General features: G+C 45.8%; 1 protein-coding gene across 8 annotated transcripts in view; it reads left to right on the top strand.

Annotated features, from left to right (window-relative positions):
* Nucleotides 1–3,041: 3,041 nt before the first annotated feature.
* The window catches only part of LOC125988673 (sodium channel protein type 8 subunit alpha), a 155,500-nt gene continuing 140,399 nt past the window's right edge, over nucleotides 3,042–18,142 (top strand). For 7 of the 8 annotated variants that reach the window (XM_049754150.1, XM_049754147.1, XM_049754144.1 and 4 more), the window contains exons 1-2: nucleotides 3,042–3,191; nucleotides 15,134–15,467. In XM_049754150.1, the coding sequence (XP_049610107.1) occupies nucleotides 15,189–15,467 (279 nt within the window). In that variant the 5' untranslated portion in view covers nucleotides 3,042–3,191; nucleotides 15,134–15,188. Of the gene's footprint in view, nucleotides 3,192–3,432; nucleotides 3,583–15,133; nucleotides 15,468–18,142 lie in introns of those variants that run through there. The other variant, XM_049754145.1, reaches the window with a different exon arrangement.

The following is an 18,142-nucleotide window of genomic DNA, read 5'->3' as shown; positions in this document are numbered from 1 at the left end:
TAAAGATGTAAAATGTTGAATAGGTAAGAGTTTTACTCGGGAATTGATTCATTCACATTTCATTCACTCCTAAGAAAGATTCAAGATTCAAGAGTTTTTATTTGCCATGTTTAAGCGTGCCAAACAAGGAGTTTGATTTCGGTAAATCACAGCCTCTGTTCAACATTTAGGTGACTAACAACAACACTCAGGACATGTGAAAAATGGCAAATATTCCCAAACATCCCCTGATCTTAAACTCCCAAGAGGGCAAGGAAAAACTCAAAATTCCAGCTAGAAGAAATGAGAAACCTTGAGAAGAGACCACAGATGGGAGGGTCCCTCTTCTAGGATGACCAGTCTGCAATGGATGCAGAGAGGACACATAGTACAAACAGTGTAGACAATTCAAAAAAGGTGTGGAGAGCATGATGTTATTGCACAGTAATGACTCTGAGACTCTAAGAGTGGTGTGAGTTCATCAGAGCAACAGCCTGGGGGAAGAAGCTGTCTTTGTGTCTGCTGGTTTTGGCGTACAGAGCTCTATAACGCCATCTGGAGAGGAGTAGTTCAAACAGACTGCAACCTGGGTGAGAAGGGTCTGTAGAGATGTTACTTGCGCGTTTCCTGGTCCTGGACAGGAACAAGTCTTGGATAGATGGGAGGTTGATTCCAATTATCTTTTCTGCTGTCCTGATTGTCCGTTGCAGTCTGTGCTTGTCTTGTTTGGAGGCCGATCCAAACCAGACAGTGATGGAGGTGCAGAGGACAGACTGGATGATGGCAGTGTAGAAGGTCTTCAGCAGCTCCCGCGGCAGGTTGAACTTCTTGAGCTGTCTCAGGAAGTACAGCTGCTGCTGGGCCTTCTTCTGGACAGAGCCTATGTGGCCGGTCCATTTCAGGTCCCGAGAGATTCGTGGTTCCCAGGAACTTGAAGGTGTCTGTAGAGAGAATAGTATTACTGCGGATAGTGAGGGGTGAAAGTGGTGAAGGGTCTCGCCTGAAGTCCACTGTCATCTCCACGGTCTTGAGCGGGTTCAGCTCCAGGTGGTTTTGGCTGCACCAGTGGACCAGCCACTCCACCTCCTGTCTGCACGCAGTCTCATCACCGTCCTGGATCAGTCCGATGAGAGTGGTGTCGTCTGCATACTTCAGGAGCTTCACAGGAGAGTCACCTGAGGAGAAATCGTTGGTGTAGAGAGAGAAGAGCAGTGGGGAGAGGACGCACCCCTGAGGGTCTCCAGTATTGGTGGTCCGGGTGTCAGATGTGATGCTCCCCAGCCTCACACGCTGTCTCCTGTTGGTCAGGAAGCTGGTGATCCACTGACAGGTGGAGGCAGGCACCGCGAGCTGGATGAGCTTCTGTTGGAGGATGTCAGGAGCGATGGTGTTGAACGCCAAGCTGAAGTCCACAAACAGGATCCTGGCGTACGTTCCTGGGGTGTCCAGGTGGTGCAGGATGTAGTGCAGTCCCATGTTGACCGCATCATCCACCGACCTGTTTGCCCGGTAGGCAAACTGGAGGGGGTCAAGCAGGGGGCCCGTGACATCCTTCAGGTGGTTCAGCACTAACCTCTCGAAATATTTCATGACCACAGATGTCAGTGCGACAGGTCTATAGTCATTCAAACCTGTGATGGCGGGCTTCTTGGCCACTGGAACGATGGTGGAGCTCTTGAAGCACGAGGGCACCTCACACAGCTCCAGGGAATGGTTGAAGATCCGTGCAAAGGTGGGCGCCAGCTGCTCAGCGCAGATTTTCAAGCAGGAAGGTGACCCCGCCGTCTGGGCCCGGTGCCTTCCTGATCTTTTGTCTCCGGAACATCTGGCACACTTCCTCCTCGCGGATCTGGAGTGCGGGCGCGGCCTCTGCAAGAGAGAGAGTCGGTGACAACGGTGATGGAGGTGTGGACAGAGCAGTTGTGGGGGGAGGTGAGTATGTAGATTGTGCTGGAGGAGGTTCCGTTGTGTAGGAGGACTGATCAAACCTGCAGTAGAACCTGTTTAGCTGGTTAGAAAGCCTTGGGCTCTCCACAGGACGGGGAGTTCGTTTCTTGAAGCCTGTGATGCTCTGCAGACCTTTCCACACTGTTGAGGGATCAGGATTGGCAGAGAGGTGTCTCTCCAGGCACCTCCTGGCTTTCCTGACGTCTCGGTTCAGTGTGTTTCTGGTCTGCTTGAACAGGTCCCGGTCGCCGCTCCTGTAGGCCTCCTCCTTGACTTTGCGCAGCCTCCTGAGGTTCGGTGTAAACCAAGGTTTGTCATTGTTGTACGTGCAGAAGGTCTTAGTCTGCACACACAGATCCTCACAAAAACTGATGTATGATGTGACAGTGTCAGTGAGTTCATGCAGATCTGAAGTTGCAGCTTCAAAAACTCCCCAATCGGTGCAGTCAAAGCAGGCTTGGAGGTACTGCCTTGACTCCACTGTCCACTTCCTCACAGTCCTCACCACCGGCTTAGAAGTTTTTAGTTTCTGCCTGTAGGCCAGGATCAGATGAACTAGACAGTGGTCCGAGAGTCCTAAAGCTGCACGAGCCACAGAGTGGTATGCATCCTTAATTACGGTGTAGCAGTGGTCCAGTGTCTGTGTCCTTCTGGTGGGACACGTTATGTGCTGTCTGTATCTGGGGAGTTCGTGTGGGAGGTTCGCCCTGTTAAGATCACCCAGAACAATGATTAGTGAAAAAAAGAATATAATGTGTTTGCTTATTTTGAAATATGACCAACACAAAATGTGACAGCTGTTCACACATTGTCATTGACTTTCTGCACTCGTTTGCACAGGTGTGCAATTCGATACTACCTGTGCAATTCGATACTATCAGAATTCTTGCATTGACTTCACACGCAAGAGATACACGTGTGTTGTGTGCGCACCATCCGAGCACACACACTCCTGTGGTGGCGCACTAGCGTCGGGCATTAGGAGGAGAGCGAGGCTGCAGGCCTAAATATCCTTTTGGATTGGAGCAGGAGGCACAGGGCGACACTCCCTCACATTGTGCTGAGAGACATCAATTAATTATGCAGGGAAGCTGCTCGGTCTGAGGAGGGCTGCTACTGCTGGAGGTGGAGGTGCTGGTGCTGGTGGAGGTGGTGGAGGGGAGAAGACGGCAGCATCAATATGGCGACAACTGCAGTCTCTCCCAGATCATTCGCGCCTCTGCAGTCCCGCGACGGCTCCACGGATTCACTGTGACGCTTACGAGGTAAGCGCACCTTCCCTTACATGTGGAACTTGTTGTGTGTGCGATGCCAGGAGACAGCTGGGTTTTTTTGTTTGTTTGTTTGTTTGTTTTTGGGGGGGGCTGTCGTCTTGCGTGAATGTCGCAGAGCTGCCCCGCACCCCCTCTTGTTATTCCTAAAGATCTGAATGAATGTATGTCTTGAGCGTCGTCCTCGGACTGGACGCGAGCAGAAAATGTCAAATGCTGGTCGTATTTACTAAGGGAGGCAGGGGCGCGGAGCATAAGATGGTTCCATCTATCCAAAAAAAAAAAAAAAAAAAAAAAAATCGTATTGCGGGACACTTGCCTCTCGCTAAAAAAAAAAAAATCACATTGCGGGACACTTGGCTCAACCTTGGATGACAGGATGCGTGTGAGTAATCAATCCTTCATTTCTCGTAGCTTCAATGCGTCTTTGTCTAATCGTTTATCTCTTTCTGTTTTTTAAATATGTTCACGCACCCCCACATGCATGCACACGCACACATCGTGTATTGATTTGCTCGTCGACGAGACTCCACGGGTGTGGTGCACACCCTTCAAGGCGTCGCGATGGGGAAAACTGGATTTTGAATCGAGCGCGCCGCATGGAAGACTTTTGCATGTCTCACCAAAAATGATGTTAATGGTTCGTGAGGTTGCTGCATGTGACAAGGATTATTTTATCTTTTTTTTTATCATCCACTGCAGCAGCAAACTGTCTGCCCGCCTCAGTTAATGTGTCGTTTTGCGCAAAGTATCATCCAATGTTACACAAACATCCACTCTGGTTGTCGTCACCGCTACAAACGCAGAAACCCCCCGAATGTGCGTGTCTATTGTAGTGTAGTATGTGGACGACCCTTTGGCTGTTTTTTCCCGTCGTCGAAGGCCTGATCTATGTTCTTTTCTGAGCCTTTTAATTTTATACATGCACGCACGCATTGTGTATGCATGCGCGTTTGCCAGAAGAGCAGCAGAAGGCTCGGTAGCGCTCTATTCCAGGGTCCATTATAAAAGCAGACGTTTTTGCATGAGGGAATACAGAGCGTTTAATTGTATGTGCGTTTGCACGTGCATTTGTGTGAGAGAGAGCTTCTCACGACCAACATGTTACACGTAAATGTGTTGGGTGAGCGTCAAAATGAGTCAAATCTGATGCCGCGACTGTCTAAGAAAATGGCACATCCGTTCTAAACTTGTGGCTTTTCTCCAATAGCTTTTATACCTTTTTTTCCGCCGAATGCTGGCTCACATGAGTTGAGTTGACCCTGAAATTTCCTGCAGCTTGAGCACTTGTCATGTTACCATCATACGCTGACTAAAAGGCTCTTCCTGAGTAGAGCAGCCATTAAAGGGCAGCCTTATAAAGTAGCCTAAAATAGGGCAGTGCAGTGTTCTAGTATATGAAAATGTCTTCAACCCAAGATCCTGCTCAGTATACTTACTTTTCAAAAGCTTTCATTTATTTCCCTCCCAAAAAATTATCAACCTTTGAAGTAAATGTTTGTCCTTAAATTTTCTGCTTCACAATCAGGCACGCAAGAAACCACTGTCATTTTTTAATTACAATTGACACATTTGTCAACTGAAATTGGTAAAACATTAAGTCTTGCTACGGAAGGGTTGGCAACACATTAAAATATACCATGGCGTATTGTTCCGGGCATGTGCCAATAGCCTGGAGAAATGGCAGAGGTGTTTTTCTTCCCAAAACGGGACACAATAGCTATTTCAAAGCCGAGTCTTACAGAATGATTACGTTAACGTAATTTCAACTGAAGTGTCTGGAGCGACAGGGGTCACAACTATATTTGTCAGAGTCAGAATTTTACCCCACAGTCACCTTGTGGATGGACCCTCAAATGTTAGTTAAATAACAAACTAATTTTGGCATAGTATTATTATTTGATGTTTATTCTTTATCTTTCAATTTCATTTAAAACTGAAGGCATTTTTAGTTGGCAAAATATTGAACAGTTTGGTCCGCTCTACACAAGACAATACAGCAGGGGTCACCAACCTTTCTTAAACCGAGAGCTACTTCCTGGGTACTGATTAAGGCAAAGGGCTACCAGTTTGACACGCACTTCTGAAATAGCAAATTTGCTCAATTTGGCTTTCACTATGTGTTATTATTGTCATTTCCAGTTCATATGTAAGTGTGATTTTAACAAGAATAGCAAAAATACAGTCAAACCTTGGTTTTTGACCACAATCCGTTCCAGAAGGTGGTTCGAGAAGCGAATCGGTCGAATTCCGAATCTATTTTTCCCATTACAAATAATGGGAATTTTTTTTATCCGTTTCAAGACAAAACACCCCGCCTTTTTTAAGCATTATTTTTCATTTGCGCATATTTGTCCGATCGCGCAACTGCAGCTCACCGCCGAACGTGCAACCGTAGCGCGTCGCCCACCGCGCAACTGCACCACGCTGGTCGCATTATTGGGACAGAGCCGTCGCTGTAATTTAGAAAATATTTTTAAAGTCCTGATGTACTTTCAAAAATGTAAGTGGACCTCAGTGCGCAGGGAGCTTAATTAGGCCCGATCGCCCAACTGCAGCGCACCGCCGAACCCGCAACAGTAGCACGTCGCTGACCGTGCAACTGCACCGCGCTGGTCGCATTATTGCGACAGAGCCGTCGCTAAAATTTAAAAAATATTTTTAAAGTCCTGATGTACTTTCCAAAATGTAAGTGGACCTCAGTGCGCAGGGAGATTAATTTGGTTCGATCGCGCAACCGCAGTGCGCCGGGCGCTCACTGTCGCATTGCTTTAAGAGCGTCTTTGTGTTTAAGGATGACTTTACTGCTCCCACTTGCTTTCTTTGGAGGCATGATTAGGGGTTAATACAATCGTCAAAGTAACGAAAATACAATAACAACAGTCAGTCGGCATCCGGGCCGCGAGGTCGGGTTTTCTCGGGTCCTCCCGGCTCATCTCGCGAGGTTCGACCTCCGAATTTTGTTCGACAACTGAAGCTAAAAAATCTTGAATTTTTTGTTTGAAATCCGATTTGTTCGAGAACCAGGACGTTCGAAAACCGAGGTTTGACTGTAAAATAAATAGATGCATCTCACTGACAAGTGCCGCGATTTGAGCTAATTTTAGAACAATCCTGCGGGCGACTCATGCGGTCCTCACGGGCGACCTGGTGCCCGCGGGCACCGTGTTGGTGACCCCTGCAATACAGTAAACCCTCGCTACATCGCGGTTTGTTTATCGCGGTTTCACTACATCGCAGATTTAAAAAAAAAAAATAATAAAACTTCTAAATTGAGGAATTATGGCACAAAACTTGCCCACAAAAGGCAAGGAGTGCCCACACAATTGCAGTGCGCACTCTTGTACCTTTTTATAATTTTTTTTTATAATAAGAGTTCTAAAAACATATTTACAGTGTTGTACCTTGTTATAGAAAAATTGTTATAATAATGAAATAGTTCTAAAAACATATTTATAGTATGTACACTTGTACCTTGTTTTAAAAATAAATAAATATGGAAAGTTGTTCTAAAAACATATTTAAAGTATGTGTTAAGAATTCTCCATGTTATTTATGTTATTCAGCCGTGCTTTGATTTGAGGTAGGGTGATTTATTTTGAAGGCCGTTACTTAACGAGGGATTACTGTACACACATTTTTGTTATAATACATCATTTTCAATTCATGTCCAATAGCTGTTGTGCTTGGCAGTCATGCTCTCGCGTTGTTGTAACTGTAGGAGGGTCCGTGCAGCTATGATTGCCATGTCACATTGGGCTTCTTGTTTTGAAAAGGTTTTCATTTGCTTATTCTGAAATTGTAACCCCTATATTGGACTTTTTCTGGTCCCAAACCCAGGAGAGACCACAAGCTTGCCTTTTTGTCCCTTATTTTACTGTACACAACTGGCAACACAGAGTACCTCTCACAAAGGTTTCTCATTTCCCCTAGCTGGAGTTTTGAGTTTTTCCTTGCCCTCTTGGGAGTTTAAGATCAGGGGATGTTTGAGAATATCTGCCATTTTTCACATGTCCTGAGTGTTGTTGTTAGTCACCTAAATGTTGAACAGAGGCTGTGATTTACCGAAGTCAAATTCTTTGTTTGGCACGCTCAAACGTGGCGAATAAAAACTCTTGAATCCTGAATCTTGAATTACAGAAGCGCGAGAGGGTTAACGGTGTTGCAACAACACTTAAAGAGGTTATTGTTTCTCAGATTAATCACAGTCATGGTTTCATAAAATCAAAATGTAAAACATATACGTATAGTGGTGCCTCTACTTACGAACGGTTACCGTAATTTCCGTACTATAAGCCGCACCGGACTAAAAGCCGCACCAGCTAAAATTCGGGGATATTTTAGTTTTTTTCTTACATAAGCCGCACCGGACTATAAGCCGCACGTGCACATGAGTTTTTTACAAAGAAAGACAGTACACAGAAAGCCTTTTTAAAGTTTGAATAACATACTTTAACATGTCTTTCTAAACATTGCCTGTGACACAGCAGTAGTACCGCAGCAACATAGAAGTAACACAGCACTAATAGGGTTTGATTAAATAAAACATACCAGTAAAAGTCACTGAGACGCGGCGGTAACACAGCAGCAACACGGTAGCACAGCACTAACAGGGCTGATTAAAAAATCGTGCTAGTAAAAGTAAAATAAAGAGCTTCATCGTCTTCATCTTCCTCCTGTGCACTGAAACCATCGAAGTCTTCCTCAGTGTCCGATTGGAATAGCGTTAGATATCCTTCGTCGTCGCTTTTATGCATTTCTTCGAGTGTGATGAGGGTCTGTTCATGCTAATCTTATTCATGCACGAAGCGCTAAATTACATTAAACTAGCGAGCGACACGTATAGCTCCAGAGTAGACGGGACCACGAAATAAAGAAAAGGGTGCCGCAACACAATGTCATCAACATCGACCGCCTTTAGCTTAAAAGCGGCATCATATGCGTTTCTTTTGTCCCCCATAATGACGGTTTGTGTATAAAAGCGTCCTTTCAGTAATGTGCGTCTTGATCGCGTTCTGCGTGATGCGCGAAATGTTCAAAACACAAACTAGTACGTCTTCTTCCGCGCATTATCTCTTCTTCGTCTGTCTCGCTCTTGCTTCCTGCTAGAGCGCCCCCTGGAAGCCGTAAAAATCCAAATCCCAAAATAAAATGCATTAAAAGTTCACATTCATTACAACTTGTTTTTGGTGAGCAAAATGCCAGAAGAATTGAATTTAAATGCTGATTGATTGGGTTTTAAAACAATGCAGATGGTCCAAACAGTGCCACTGCTTTGTGTAATCTCTGAGTCACATGGCAGACGAGAAAGGGTTTAGAGCACAGGTGTCAAACTCAAGGCCCGGGAGCCAGATATGGCCCGCCACATCATTCTATGTGGCCCGCGAAGACATTGTGCATCAAATCCGTGTGTCATTACTAGAATTGCAAATTGTCTTCACTTTTAATATCTTTTTTTTTTAAATATTTGACCAGTTTTTACTCATCTGATTTGAAAACGAGTTATTTGTCAGTTTGTTTTGTAGCTTTTACTGTATATAATATGAGGTGAAAGAAATGAGTTTGACACCCCTGGTTTAGAGCCCTTTGACGCAGGTCACCTCGCGTGCATTCCTACTAAAGCTCATAATAGTCACACGCAAGACAGCCAGAATAAGCAGCAGTTATAGTAGTGCTTCAAAATAGTATTTTTGTTCTTGTTGTTTTCTTCAAGATACCGCACGACAGTGGTCCACAGCCTTTTTACGAGTGTATAAAAGTGATCAAGTCATCACAAAAATCACAACAAATATCTTATATAAGCCGATCTGCCTATAAGCCGCAGGGTTCAAAATTTTGGAAAAAAGTCGCGGCTTATAGTCCGGAAATTCCTATCCCCAAGCAAAGTTAGGAGGTCGAGAAAAAAAGTGATATTTTTTGTTATAAAGGTTTGAAAAAGCAAAAATAAAACTGTTGTTATCTGTGTTTTTACACAGAGTAAAATGACTTCTGGGATAGTCCGTCACGCATGATTTGCTTTTACATTGATTCCTACGGGAAACGTTGCCTCTAGTTACAAACGTTTCTACTTACAAACCCGATCGTGGTACCAATTAAGTTCGTAAGTAGAGGTACCACTGCATTCAAAATCTGAGATGTGCGATGACGTCATGCTACAGGCACTCCAATTGGACAAACTACATGACATTACACCTGTTAAATAAGGATATGGGTGGTGGTCTCAATATATGTGTCTTGGAAAAACGTCCGCGGTGGTATAATAAACATACCGTGGCTCCAAGGTATAAATTATGTTACGGTACGGAATCCAATCCCCTCTATGACAATGTAGGGACGCAGGTCCTTGCAAATTGTCCAATCGAGGTTGTTATCCATCTCTCCCGCCTTTTCAGAATGATTGCTAAAAGCTGCCTCTGAAGTTGTTATTTAGGATTTTCTTCCTTGGCACCGTTGACACTCATATCAATCTACGCACAGCCGTTCAGTTTATTGTTTCTCAACTGGGAGTAAAATCCAAAATACTTTAAAACCTTGGCTTTGAACTAAAATGGTGCAAGTTTGAATTAGTTGTTTTTCCTATCCCCTCCATTGAAGCTACAGTCTTGTCTCTTTTGAGTTGTCACAAAACTGTAGTTGCGCAGTGCTGCCCTTTATCAACCTGGTAGATTAACATGTAACTGGTTTCTTGTAAATTAGCTTCTGCGACACGGTAAAAAGTTATTGAAAGTATCGATGCTCACTTAAATAATCGATACTTGGTATCGGCACAAAAAGTATCGGGATACATTGAAACACTACCTTTTTCCCAGCCCTAATAGGTGGGGTACACCCAGAATAGTTACTGCCTGGCCAAAACATTGTCCCTTGCCCCGTGTTTGCTTTTCTCCTCTTTGATATGTCCAGTGTGTATCCAGCATAGCATGTGATTTTCTAGATTGTGTGTAATGATTATCCTCTCAACTTTGGATGCCGTCAGCCTCAATGATTTTGTCACATTAGTTCCAGTACTTGCTAACATGTGGGTAACATTGGCCATCCAGGGTCCAGATGATCTCTTTCATCCACTTGAAAGCATTTTCATGGCTGCCAATCTATTCGACCTCTGTTCCCTGGCTTAGTATTTGGCTTAATGGCGCTGTCACTTCTGACAGGTTGGGAAAAAAACTGGCGAGATAAGTCACCATGCCGAGAATTGTGTTGAGATCTGCTTCATTTTATAGTGGTTGCATATCTTTGATGGCTTGGGGTCTGTTTCAGGCCATACATTATGAGACTGTGTCTGAAGTAGCTCACTTCAGGTACACAGATGGGTTGAGTTTGACTCCTCGTTCTACTGTATAGTCCAACTGACTGAGCATCGCTCTGGAGTTATATCCTGGGGGGCCCAGTGCTGCTGACCACAGTGTCAGAGATGGTGTCTCTCAGCCTGACGTACTGTGGCCTGCCTGTGAGGTAGTCGGAGATCCATACCACCAAGAAGGGGTCCACTCCCATCCTACTCAGTTTGGCAAGGGGGGTGGATGGTATTGAAGGCACTGGAGAAGTCCAAGAAGAGAACCTTTGCCATGGTTCTCCCTTTGTCCAGGTGGGAGTGGACTCAGTATAATAGGTAGAGGGTGGCAGGGCGTGAGCTGAGATGGTGGGGTATGTGGATGCAAGGGGTGGTGATGCTATGTTGTTCATGGGGAGATGAGTTGTGGAGGGAAGGGGAGATGGCTGCAGCAGAGGTGGGGGGTCAAGGGCTGGTCAGACCTGTAAAATAACTTATTCAGTTCATTTGCCCGCTCCATTGTCCCTCAATGGCCCTAGTCTTTGTTTTGTGGTTATGGTCCTCACACTGTCCCAGACGGCCCTCATGCTATTTTCCCTCAGCTTCTGATCCACCTTTCTCTTGTAGGGGTCTTTGGCTACCCTCCCACAGTGTTTCACCTCTTGCTGTGCTGCCTTCATGGCCTCTTTGTCTCTGCTCTTGAAGGCAGCCTTCTTCCTATTTAGGACAGCCTTGACTTTCCATTGTTATTTAGGTAGTAGTAGACGGTCTCAACAGGAGAAACAGATAGTCCGTCAGGCAGTGTCAGTGTCTCTATATGTCCTCACCATGTGGATCGATCGGCACATCTCAGTTTGTGGAGTTAAAGCAGACCCACAGGGTGCTTTCCATCTCAGGTTACCACCACCTGATGTTCCCAGTTGTTACTGGCTGCTTTTGGACCAGGGGCGTGTACTGAGGCTGGTGTTTTGCCATTTTCTAAGTGTGTCTTTTGGGATTATTCAAAAGTAGCGACACATTTTCTATACTGCGTCGCATTTTCTGCAGTAAATTGTGGGATGTGTGACTTCGTCTGTTGCATACAGTAATCCCTCCCTACTTCGCGCTTCACCTATCGCGGCCTCGCTCTATCACAGATTTTTTTTCCGAAACAAATATTGCGGATAGAGATTTTTATTTTAATTTACTTTTTTTTTTGTCTCACGCACACACATTCACATTGTCATATGCAGGAATGAAGCACACAAGACAGGCAACAAGACAGGCAAGTGCACCCCTCCACCATCAGCGACATCGGGCGTCACTTGAAGCGCGCGGATTTGTCTGACCATATGACACTAATGGCCAATGGGAACATGTTGAGCTGTGTCCTTGCAGGTGATTGGCTTAGCAGTTCTAACTACAATTTATCTCAGCCTACCGCACTGTCTGTGTCAACATATCAGACTTGTGCTTCATCACGGAAGTTTTTTTTACTTCGAGACTTTAGTGAAAATGTTTACAAAAGTGTTTAAGTAATTAGAGAATAAGAATGTCTCTGAAAGTCAGCTTGTCTTTAAAATGTTTACAAAAGTGTTTACTCAAGTTAGTAAACAAGAATGTTTCTTGACTTTAAAATGTTTGCAAAAGTGTTTAAAAATGTAAAAAAAAGTGTTTAATAAACAATAAAGTGTTTAAAACTACAATAAAGGTGAATAAAAATCTTGTCCATTGTTGAGGCGGCCGACCGGAGCTGTGGCCGTAAGGTCGTTGGTGCCTGTCGTGGCGGCTATCCCCGAACCCGCTGGTGGACACCGGCCCTAAGGGATGCCGTCAAGCTGAAGAAGGAGTCCTATTTGGCCGTTTTGGCCTGCGGGACTCCAGAGGCAGCTGACAGGTACCGGATGGCTTCGTCGGTTGCTGAGGCAGAAACCCGGGCGTGGGTGGAGTTTGGCGAGGCCATGGAGAATGACTTCCGGACGGCTTCGAGGAAATTCTGGTCCACCATCTGGCGTCTCAGGAGGGGGAAGCAGTGCACCGTCAACACTGTTTACAGTGGGGATGGCGTGCTGCTGACCTCGACTCGGGATGTCGTGAGTCGGTGGGGAGAATACTTCGAAGACCTCCTCAATTCCACCTACACACCTTCCATTGTGGAAGCAGGGCCTGGAGACTCTGAGGCGGACTCTCCAATCGCTGGGGTCAAAGTCACTGAGGTAGTTAAAAAAGTCCTCGGTGGCAGGGCCCCGGGGGTGGATGAGATCCGCCCGGAGTTCTTAAAGGCTCTGGATGTTATGGGGCTGTCATGGCTAACACGCCTCTGCAACATTGCGTGTACATCGGGGACAGTGCCTCTGGATTGGCAGACTGGGGTGGTGGTTCCCCTCTTTAAGAAGGGGGACCGGAGGGTGTGTTCCAATTACAGGGGAATCACACTCATCAGCCTCCCTGGTAAGGTCTATTCAGGGGTGCTGGAGAGGAGGGTCCGTCGGGAGGTCGAACCTCGGATTCAGGAGGACCAGTGTGGCTTTCGTCCTGGCCGTAGAACAGTGGACCAGGTCTACACCCTCGGCAGGATCCTCGAGGGTGCATGGGAGTTCGCTCAACCAGTGCACATGTGTTTTGTCGACTTGGAGAGGGCGTTCGACCGTGTCCCTCGGGAGGTTCTTTGGAGGGTGCTTCGGGAGTACGGGGTGCCTAGCCAACTGATAAGGGCGGTTCGGTCCCTGTATCACCGATGCTAGAGTTTGGTCCGCATTTCCGGCAGTAAGTCGGATTCATTCCCAGTGAGGGTTGGACTCCACCAAGGCTGCCTTTTGTCACCGATTCTGTTCAATAAGTTTATGGACAGAATTTCTAGGCGCAACCGAGGTGTTGAGGGGGTCCGGTTTGGGGACTTCAACATCACGTCTCTGCTTTTTGCAGACGATGTGGTGCTGTTGGCTTCTTCAGGCCGTGATCTCCAGCTCTCACTGGAGTGTGAAGCGGTCGGGATGAGGGTTAGCACCTACAAGTCCAAGTCCATGGCCCTCGGTCGCAAAAGGGTGGAATGCCCTCTCCGGATCGCGGATGAGATCCTGCCCCAAGTGGAGGAGTTCAAGTATCTTGGGGTCTTGTTCATGAGTGAGGGGAGGATGGAGCGCGAGATCGACAGGCGGATTGGTGCAACGTTTGCAGTAATGCGGACTCTGTACTGGTCCGTCGTGGTAAAGAGAGAGCTGAGCCAAAAGGCAAAGCTCTCAATGTACCGGTCGATTTACGCTCCTACCCTCACCTATGGTCACGAGCTATGGGTCGTGACCGAAAGAACCAGATCCCGGATACAAGCGGCCGAAATGAGTTTCCTCCGCAGGATGTCTGGGCTCTCCCTTAGAGATAGGGTGAGAAGCTCGGTCATCCGGGAGAGACTTGGAGTAGAGTCACTACTCCTTCACGTTGAGAGCAGCCAGATGAGGTGGCTCGGGCATCTCATAAGGATGCCTCCTGTACGCCTCCCTGCCCGGCATGTCCCACCGGTAGGACGACCCAAAACGCGCTGGAGGGACGTCTCTCAGCTGGCCTGGGAATGCCTTGGGATCCCCCGCGATGAGCTGGAGGAAATGGCTTGGGAGAGGGAAGTCTGGGAGTCCCTCTTAAAGCTGTTGCCCCCGCGACCCGACCCCGGATAAGCGGAAGAAGATGGATGGATGGATGGATGGATGGATGGATGGATGGATGGATGGCTTGTTACAGTGTTAGGGATAGATAGGATTGTTTTTGATTCGGAAGGGGGGAAGTTTGCGGAAGCACCTCATCTACACAAGTCACTCACAATTCAAAAGAGCGTGGTCGGACACAGTCGTAGAATAAGTGGCTGCTTTATTCTCTCTTCTATCTAATTCACATAGTATCAAAATTATTTACTCAATCAGCCTGATATTGTCATGTGCGTATTGCGTCTCTTTTAATAAAATGTCAACAGACTTCAATGTGTGTGAAGACGGACAGCAAACTGACCTTTTTGGCTGCCCAACAACATGCCTGACCCAAATTAACGTACCTAAGGTCCACTTCAGAGTGGTCGTCCTCGGACGAGCTTCAATAGAAGAACCTATACATTGCGCATTAGTAATGACTGTGGGGCGCAGCTCCTCACAGCATCCCCAATCCAACCCTTAATGCTGAGTGTCAAGTAGGGAGGCATCAATTTTTTTCAATAGTCTTTTTGGTATGACTCGGCCGGGGATCGAACCCACAACCTCCCAGTCTCAGGGCGGACACTTATACCACAAGGCCACTAAAAACCTGCCTAAAAACATGCCTTTCTAAAAAAAAGAGGACTTTCTGTACAACTCGCTTTCGAGGTTAACGCAACGCCCACATTCTGGACCCCAAGGTTCACATGAAATCGAGATTTAGGTGTATAAATAACATGCCAGTGTATTTTTTTATATGTAAAATATATAAAAAACAAGGGGGAGGGACCAAATACGTTTTTGTAGTTTTTTTCCCCACTCTCTTTGAACATGTAAACTGCGTTGAACTTTATCTACTGATTTTTTTCTTTTTTCCGCAGTTTTATTTTTATCTTGTAATGTGTTGTATATGGATGTAAATCAATCAATCAATCAATCAATCAATCAATCAATCAATCAATCAATCAATCAATCAATCAATCATATTTTCCCTTTGCCTCATCGTCCCACAGATCTCCTACATTGGATGGTCAAAACCTAAAGACCACATAGTTGCAGGATGAAAACATGGCTGCACCCCTTCTCGCACCGCCAGGACCTGACAGCTTCAAGAGATTTAATGCAGAATCATTGGCGGCCCTCGAGCAGCGCATCAACGAGGAGAAGAACAGGAAGCCGCCAAAGCAGGACAGCAGTTACCGTGACGACGATGATGAGAACAAGCCCAAGCCCAACAGTGACCTGGAGGCTGGCAAGAGCCTGCCCTACATCTATGGGGACATCCCTAAGGGAATGGTAGCGGTACCACTGGAGGATCTGGACCCGTACTACCTGAATTCTCAGAAAGTGAGTTGAACCATGATCATCTCAGCTTTTAAAGGAAAACAGATGATTGAAAACAGAATGGCCTAGGTTATTTGTCGATGAGATACTAAAACAAATAAAGTTTGAGGCAAATGTGTATTCGTGTTTTCATCAGCCCTATTCCTTGTGTCAACCAATCAGCATTCTTTTATCCCCCTGTGATTTGTTCAGCTGCGCTTCATTGTTAGTTTGATTATATTTAGTTCAATGTTTTAATTTGGTCTTCGTTTATTTGTTGTCGTTGTTGCTGGTGTCATGCATCCCTGGTTTGGTCACGTTTCCTGTCATGGTGAAAATTTTGTTTTCTGTGCATCTTTGGTCCTTTGATTCTTGATTAATTTCATTATTTTTTTCTAAAGAAATAATTTTGGGGAATTCATCCTGCCTTGCTCTGCTACATTTAGGTCATTTTTTCGCCTCAACTCCACCACACAAATCTGTCTATATGCATCCCTGACACCATCTGTCAAGAATACGGACCCTGGAAAATAGGTTGAAAAAAAGTAATGAATATAACAAATCCCTAAATGATCAGGATTCAAGTATCAAAGAAAGAAAATCTCCAGAAAACAAAACACTCACCACGCTAGGAAACATGAAAAAAATTGGAATACATGACACTAGCAGCAACACCGATACGCAGACTGGAAAGTAAGTTCAAGCTAATCAATGACACAACTAGGAACAGCAGGACAAGACACGTGGCTGAATGGAGTTGATTGGCGGACACAAGGCACAAAGCTAACAAGAACAGTTCATAATGAAAATCCAAAAAGTAGAATTGACATTATAAAGGGAACACAGGGAAAACACTATCAAACATGAAGTAAAACTAATATAATCAAAGCGAAGCTAAACAAAACAAGATCACGACAAAATTATGATTCATGTATGATTCACTCACCATGTGACAAAATAAGTCTAGGTAAATGTTTATATTAACTGTTTATTTGACTTGTTGGCTTCCGTCAGTCTCGAGAGACTATGGATTATGTGCCTTGGTGGTCATTGGTTGCTGGACCTGCAGTTCCTTCTGTGACTGAAGAGTCCAATTCTGGAGCCGCATGCCCTGTTGCAGATGTCACAGCTAAAGGCAGTAGAGTTTCGGGGTAGCTGAGCATCTCTTCTGTGTCTTTGAGCCCTTTTCTCTTCCATTTTCTTCTCTCTGTTCTCTGCCGTTTTCTTGATGACTGATTTGGTAACGCCTTTCCACCCTGAGCGATCTCCGGCGTCTCAAATTGTGCTGGTGCGATGTTGCCCTCCTTCAAGCTCCGTTTACAAACATCTTTGAAGCGGAGAAGTGGTCTTCCGAGTGGTCTAGAGCCAGAGGCGAGCTCAGCATACAAAATGTCTTTGGGAAGTCTATCATCTTGCATACGGGATACATGGACAATCCACCGCAGACGTCTGTTTGTAAGGATGGCAAACATGCTGGAAATTCCTGCTCTGGTCAAGACCTCTTTGTTGGAAACGTGATCCTGCCATGAGATGTTGAGGATTCTCCTTAGACAGCGCTGGTGAAAACTGTTCAACTTGCGTGCCTGATGACTATACAGCGTCCAGTTCTCGCACCCACATAGAAGTGTATTCAGCACGCAGGCCTGATACACTGAGATCTTGGTTTTGATGGTGAGCGAGCTATTTTCCCACACACTCTTTGCTAGGCGAGCTAGCACCGATGAGGCCTTGCCGATTCTGACATCGATCTCTTTGACGAGGCTGAGACTGTTAGAGATGTTGGAGCCAAGGTAGGTGAAATCTTTGACCACATCGAGGCAACAGTCGTCAATTGAGATGTGAGGGGTAGAGCTGACACCTTGGGCTAAGATGTTCGTCTTCTTTATGCTGATTGTCAGACCGAACTCTCTACAAGCATGGGCGAAGGCATTTATAAGGTCTTGGAGGCCGGCTTCGGTATGTGATGTCAGTGCCGCATCATCCGCGAACAGCATTTCACGAATGAGAACTTTGCGCACGCGTGTTTTTGCTCAAAGGCGGGTAAGGTTAAATAGGCTGCCATCACTTCGGGTGTGCAGGTACACCCCTTCTTCGGATGTCTCGAAGGCATATCGTAGCAATAATGAAAAAAAGATGCCAAAGAAAGTTGGAGCAAGGACGCAGCCTTGCTTTACCCCACTTGTAATTGGGAAGGGTTCAGATTTTAATCCATCGCACTGTACAGTACCTTTCATATCCTTGTAAAAAGAGACAATCAGTCTCAGCAATTTAGGAGGACAGCCAATTCTGTGCAGGAGTGTGAACAGACCCGTTCTACTGACCAAATCAAAGGCTTTCGTTAGGTCTATGAAGGCGATGTACAGTGGTCGCTGTTGCTCACGGCACTTCTCTTGCAGTTGCCTTAATGAGAAGATCATGTCGATGGTGGATCTCCCTGTTCTAAAGCCACACTGGGATTCTGGATAAATCCGTTCAGCCAGTGGATAGAGTCTGTTTAGTATAACTCGGGCAAATGTCTTTCCCACGACAGAGAGTAGGGATATTCCGCGATAGTTGTTGCAATCACTTCTATCGCCTTTGTTCTTGTATAGTGTGATGATCTTGGCATCTCGCATGTCTTGAGGCACGTTTCCTTCATCCCAGCACTGTAAGAGTAGCTTGTGGAGATGCACAAGGAGACTGGTTTGTTTGGCTACTTT

Source organism: Syngnathus scovelli, chromosome 2 (assembly GCF_024217435.2).
Source record: "Syngnathus scovelli strain Florida chromosome 2, RoL_Ssco_1.2, whole genome shotgun sequence".
In the NCBI taxonomy this organism is placed as follows: Eukaryota; Metazoa; Chordata; class Actinopteri; order Syngnathiformes; family Syngnathidae; genus Syngnathus; species Syngnathus scovelli.
Note: the sequence above shows the minus strand (reverse complement) of the source record. Positions and strands in the feature narration are given on the sequence as shown.